The 6,779-nt window shown below is 35.9% G+C and overlaps 1 protein-coding gene across 4 annotated transcripts in view; it reads left to right on the forward strand.

Annotated features, from left to right (window-relative positions):
- The window catches only part of SUPT3H (SPT3 homolog, SAGA and STAGA complex component), a 593,114-nt gene extending 588,375 nt beyond the window's left edge, over positions 1-4,739 (forward strand). For all 4 annotated transcript variants that reach the window (XM_031968418.1, XM_031968416.1, XM_031968419.1 and 1 more), the window contains one exon: positions 3,576-4,739. In XM_031968418.1, coding sequence (XP_031824278.1) covers positions 3,576-3,617 — 42 coding nt within the window. In that variant the 3' untranslated portion in view covers positions 3,618-4,739. The remainder of the gene's footprint in view (positions 1-3,575) is intronic.
- The last annotated feature ends 2,040 nt before the right edge of the window (positions 4,740-6,779 follow it).

The following is a 6,779-nucleotide window of genomic DNA, read 5'->3' on the forward strand; positions in this document are numbered from 1 at the left end:
CTTTAGAGTTTTTTTGTTTTTGTTTTTTACAAAGCATTTTTTTTTCCATTTTGATCCTCACATTAATCCTAGGGAGTTAGGTACTATTATTAGCTCCATTTCTCAGATGAGGAAACTCAGGCACTGGGAATTTAAGGACTTGCCAATCATTAGATAACCAGGAAACTTTGAAATACAGGTTTTTCATGACTTCCAAGTCCATAGCTCCATATACTACATTATGCTGCCTCTAAGATAATTTCATTTTACAAAGAAAAAATGTACAGTTAGTACAAATGATTTACTTAAAGCCAACTGGAGAATTATTGACAAGGCTAGGACTAGAACTTATGTTTCATGACACTCAGTCCCATTATCTTCCTACCATTTCACACTGAGCAAATCCTCATACCCTATATTTTCTTTATTTTAGAACCTTTTTCCCTTTTTTTAGAACCTAACAACAATAGTTGTTTAGATTAGATTAAATTACAGCAAATTAGCTCATCTTAAAGGTAACATGATGATATATGAGAGCATTATTTGTTAGCTCTTCTTCCAAAAAATGAATCCTATTGGACCATGTTAGAAAATTCATTCCAGACCACACCTGTCATATGGCATGAAGCTATAGGAACATGAACTACAGTGAAAGACTTTTGGAAAAGATGCTCAGAAAGCAACCTTTCCAGTAGCATGGAGAGCTCATTCACTAAAGGCCAGCTTGGAAACTTTTAAACTTGATTATTTCTTAGGTGAAGCTAGCCAAGCCAACAGCTGCCAGAGAGCCAAAAACCCTTTCCTGAACAGGGCAGAATTCAGTCATTTACCTTTCAAAGGAATCCAACTTTATACTCAGGTTCATTTATCTCGGTGTAAACTGTACAGGCATTTTGAATATTATGTTTATGTTAAAGGTTGTCGCTGTGGTTGTAAAATTTAAAAATATCAAGGTCAGAGAGCTAAAAGTATTATTTTGGCATCATATTTGGCGGCCATGGTGGAAGGGGCAACTTCAAGGCCTGAGGCTCCCTTGCTTGTGGTTGTGGGGAGACACTTTATCCATTTCTGAAAGTTATTTGTGGCTCTCTCAGAAACTAATTTAACACTATTCTTCAGTACACAGTCTTGAGGGGAAAGTTTGATCCTACTGGTCCGTGTTAGAAAATTCATTCCAATCTAGAAATGTAGTATGGTACAGGAGAGTTGTAGAGCAAAGCCAGAAGAGAGCTTAAAGGAGTGAAAATATAAACATGTTCTATGCTTCCACCTTCCTGATCAATTCACTGGGAGTGAACTTCACGTGGTGACAACCAACAGATGAGGTTCAATAGGCAATGGGAGAAAAGAACAATATACTCATAGTCAAACAAGCACAAATTAAGCATTAATCACAATACTTGGAGGGAATGAGGTAAACCTAATCTGTAAGTCAAAAATCCTTCTTTGTTTTTGCCCTTGTTCAAAGTTCATCTCAAATGTATCAGTATAGTCTTAGGCCATTTATTTAGTCCATCCTCTACCCCCTAAAACAGCCTTAAAAGGTGGCCATCCAACCACTACAAAAACACTTCTAATGACAGGAAATTCATTTTCTTAGTACTCCATTCCAATCTTTGACAATTATTGTTTTTAGAAAATTTTTCCTTAAGTTGAGCTGAAATCTTTCACCCTACAACTTCCCCCTTCTGGCCCTGATTGTGTTTCCTGGAACCATACAAAGTAAGTCTACTCTCTCTTTCATGGAAGAATCCTTAAAATAGTTGAACATAGTTATCATGCCTCCCTTAAGCTTTCTGTTTGAGGCTAAGCATCTCTGGTTCTTTTAAATAATCCTGATGTGACATGGCTTAATTTTTATCTCATCCTTCTGGATAAGCTTCATTCAGTCTGTCCTTTTTACATTGAAACTATCACTTCACTTATTCAGGACATTCGAGTAATGCAGACTAAGATCACATTAGCTTTGATTTGGTTTTTAACTGCCATACTATGTTTTTTGTTGTTCTGCTAATCAACACTCTTAGGATCTACCCACTCAGTCAACTATGAATTTTGTATCTACATACATTCTACATTTCCCCATATTGCCTAATAGAGTATCATGACTTTTGTCAAATGCCTTACTGAAATCCAGGAATATTGGATCTGTAACATTCCAGTAATCTAATCTCTTTGCCTCAGTATTCATAGTACACTTGATAGCATTGTCATTTTTTAAGGATTAAAAATCAAGCAGTGCTTTAGTATCATCATTTTTTTTTTGCACCGAAGAGTAAAAAAAAGAGGGTTTTTTGCATTAATAATAAGATATTGTTTAAAAGGTGAAAATAGTATGTTTTAATCTGCATTCAAGCTTCATAGTTCATAGATGCAGATGGCATTTTCCATCACAGATCTCTTGGAATTGCCTTGTCTAATTGGAATTGTCTTGGATCACTGAGATTCTGAGTTGCTGAGAAGACCTAAGTTTATTATACTTGATCATCACATAATCTTGCTGTTCAGTCTCATCATTCTAAACATAAATTCTTCCTGTAGAGTCTTCACTGAAGTCTAGCTGTTGAGAATAATTAACTAAATATCTGCTGATCTCAGGACATTCACTAGAGGTTTTTAATTTGTTTTTTCTCATGAACTTCTGATTCTCTAACACTTATTTTGCATCATTTATATCCTCGCCCTCCAAAGTGCAAAGTAAGCAAAAAATTCTGAATCACCATAGGTCTCACTGATAACTTGAAGTATTTCAATTATTGGCTGATCTGTATCATTGTTTAATTCCAAAAATCTGGAGTTTTATTGTGCCTCACTCCAGCTCTCAATCTGCAGTTTCAGACCAGTCATCTCAACAGTGTGCTTCTGTTTCTCTGTTTCATCAATGGAAGGACAAGTAATGTTTCACTATAGTCTGGGGGAGTGGGGGGAGGCTGATTTGTCTTTTAAAATTTGATATGTCTCTAAATAAGCTTGTATTTACTACTTATTGTTTCCATTCACTCTAATGAAAAGCTCGAATCCTACCCTTTAAATCCAATCCATCATCTTCTGGAAGATCAAAAGTTTCTTCTGCTCTATACAGAACTTCTCTGGGCCTACTTTATGTGTAGTGAAGCAGGGGATGAGAAGACAGAAAGCAAGAGGACTCTACTAGTGTCTGTTTACATAGCTTTGGGCTGGACCCATAGATTAGCCTTGGGAAGACTATAATAAGTCAGTGATTTATACACTATTAAGATAATTGAGCTATAAGGGATTCTTGGGCATAGTAAATAGAGAACACTTGCCCAGAAAGGACAAGGAATTCAACACAACATCGCTTCCCCAAAGCCAGGCCCAGTCAATTAACCAAGCAATGTCATATTTTTGCATATCTGCTGCTTGCCTGAAATAGTAGCACTAACCACTTGTTAACCACACTGATATTTTTTTTTTTTTGATAAACAAAACAGTTGCTTATGGCTTTCCCCCCAGAAATGTTCAGATCAAGCCCACTTTTAGACTACAGCCTCCATGGTCTGCTCTCCTCTCAGCCTCCTTTTCCTTATTGGAGCTGATGTGATAATTCATTGCAGCTTTTCTTTTTCTCTTTTCAGAGTGCCTACCGCAGAAATGGAATGACTTTCCTAGCCTGCTAACATGGACATGGATATCACTACAGCAACAGGAAAGGCGACGTTCTATTAAAATGTTTTGTTTTGTTTTGTTTTGCCCAGTCAGTAGAAAGGAGATGAAGCAGAAATACAGGTTGAGTTCTCCATTTTCTAAGGAGTCTGCTGCTTTGTTATAGCTATGAAAAGGCTGGCTCCTGCTCTTTTCCAGCCCCCTCCATCATTACTCTTATTTACCAGATGGAGCTTTGAGCTAATTAATGGCAGGATATTTGGGGTAGTGTGTAGGTGGACAAGAATGCAAATCACACAATTTTGAAATTTGCAATGGATTTACTTTGATGGGTTCTCTTATCTAAAGAACCATAGGGGGTGTGAGTGTGTGTGTGTGTGTGTGTGTGTGTGTGTGTGTGTGTGTGTTGAGTCTACATATTTTCATTGATACGTTTTCCAATACAACTTTAGGACAAAAAGAAGTAAGAAAAAAACAGCTGCAACAACTTTTCTTTTTAATATTTATGGCATTGCCATTTTAAAAAATGAATATCCATGTTGGGAAGTTAGTAATGCTCAGACTTTGTTGATTCATCTGGCCCTGGCCCTTTCTGACTTACTTTCTCTTTTGTCACCTTCTCTGCTCATATTGCTGTTTCTTTTCTCTTGCTTCCTTTCTTCCCTTCTGCATTTCTTCCAGCCATTCTTCCTATTTTTTTCTTCTATAACATTTATTCTCACTCTCCTCTCAAATCAAAAGATTGAAAAATGGTAGCATTTCAGGACTCATCAAGACCAAGAGGATATTAAAAAAGAGAAACTATTGGTAGATTTATGGGATACAGGCTTTAAAAGACCGAGGTAGAAAACTTTGTCCATTTATCTGTTTCTCACCAGTGGCTCTATATTTTACCCTTCTCTTAGATGCTCTCTGAATTAGAAAATACTATTATATGCTGAAAAAAAAAATGTTGGTTCTATATCAACTTGTAATACTTAATTTTTTTGATTGAACTTGTTATGATACCCATAGAATTCACATAAAAGGAAATTTTGTCTCCAGTTATATATTTTTTCGCAATTCTATATGTCATTGTTTCTATATACTTCCAAGAACCTTTTGTAAAGTGTTAATAAAAGTGAGAAATAAAATCATTTGACATTGCCTCCTTGTGACTAAATAAATACTTAGACTGTTCCACAATAATTGCAAATTAAATAGCTCCGTGTTATTCTTATTAGTTCATTCTCCTTTACCTGCTGAGTGTTGAAACTTCTGGAAAAAATCCTAATATAAGGAATTAAAAACTAGGATATATAATATAGTAAGATTTCCAAAGGGTTTTGACGTTCCATCTGTGCTTGTTGAAATGTATGATTAAACTTTTCTTTATATCATCATTCTTATTTTTTTTGGCGGCCCTAATCATGGAAAATTATAAGCTTGCAGTAAACATCCCAACTTTTAAAAGGACAGCATTTATTGTATTTGGTTTCAATCTGCCAGACTTAGAGAGGGAATAAAATTTTCAGAAGCTGTTTTTTTCACATCAAAATTCTTTTTCTAGATGTATCACTCTCCATTTCCCCCTTCCCATTTTACATTTAAAAGCATGAATGAGACAGAAAATATAAGTTTGGAGTGTTTTTTTTTTTTTGTTTTACCTGATCTACTTGAAATCCAGAGAATGAAGACTCAACACACATTTCTCTCAGAAATATGACAGATCCTTGTTTTTGTTGGTCTGGTGTATGTTTGTCTATCTTGAACAGCCTGACAGGTAATTATTTATAAAATCTGGTTTTGCCCAGTAAGTCCATATAATAACCTTTCACTTTTCAACATAAACCAGTGAGCTGAATTTAGAATAAAACAAGGCAGTTTATGTCTACTCTAGACTAGCCCAGATATTACCACAATTGCTCAATATTAATTTTTCAAATTCTTAATATTGTTTTCTTTTCTACACTTGGTTCTTTCTCTTACTTTTATATCTACATAGGTTTCACAACTGAAATATTATTTATTTAAGCAATGACACAATAAAAGAAAATGATAATTTGTTTTTCAGTAAGAAAAATTTGGGGACAATGGAACTTTTCAGAAAACTACTAGATTATCTAAATTATTAGATTGTCTGGAGTAGATTATTATATAATGTTCTTGTGTTTTCAATTGAAAGTGATCCTAGAGATCATAAGAAATAGAGTAGAGCAGCAGAAATCATTAGACTTAGATTCTGTCACTCAAGGCAACCCAGACCTGAAATCAGAAATACTCATCTTCCTGAAGTTAACTCTGGCCTCAGACCCTTACTAGCTCTGTGACCCTGGGCAAATCACTTAATCTTGTTTGCCTCTGTTTCCTCTTCTGTACAATGAGCTGGAGAAAGAAATGGCAACCCACTTTAGTATCTCTGCCAAGAAAGTTTCATATAGGGTCATGAAGAGTCAGACAACTGAAAACGACTCAGCAACAGCAATCTGTCACTTAGCCACTTGGACCTCAGTTTCTTCATCTGTTGAATATGAAATTAAGCAGTTGGACTAGAAGATCAAAAACCTCCCTCTTAAGGTCTCTCCATCTATTGGTTAATTTTACTAATAAGGCTTCTACCTCCAATCTTACTCCCAGTGTGACTTCTGGTCAAGTCACATCATTGGAAGACAGTTTATGAATTTTAAAAGTGAGGGGATTGGCCTAGATAATCTCCAAGGGCCCTTCTCGCTCTGGATCCATAAGGGCCACAAAATGAATTAGTAACAAAACCTGGCATCCCAGCTTCCAGTCCAGTCATCTTCCCACGTCACCATCTCAGTGCTACAAAGACCATAGGATTTAAGCACTCCATAAATCCTCCTTTCATCAACACAGATTTCATAATACCTCCATGTCACAGTGGCCAGCAGTCTTCAAGAGTTGCTGTGGCTGAAAATTTCATATCTCAGAAGACAAAAAGTTTCCTGCTTTAATCATTTAGTATGTTGTTTTTGTTGGGGGTTTTAATTTGCATTGTTTTGCATTTTTTAACAGACTCATGATTTCACAGATATGGGGAGCCCCCAGAGAGAGAACCCAAGACCTCCTTTTCCCAGTGCAAGTCAACATATACTCTGTGATACTGAAATATTAAGTGACTTGCCTGTGGTAACACACTCAGTATGTGTCAGAGATAGTTCTTGAACTCAGGTCTT

This window comes from Sarcophilus harrisii, chromosome 4 (genome assembly GCF_902635505.1).
Source record: "Sarcophilus harrisii chromosome 4, mSarHar1.11, whole genome shotgun sequence".
Taxonomy (NCBI): Eukaryota; Metazoa; Chordata; class Mammalia; order Dasyuromorphia; family Dasyuridae; genus Sarcophilus; species Sarcophilus harrisii.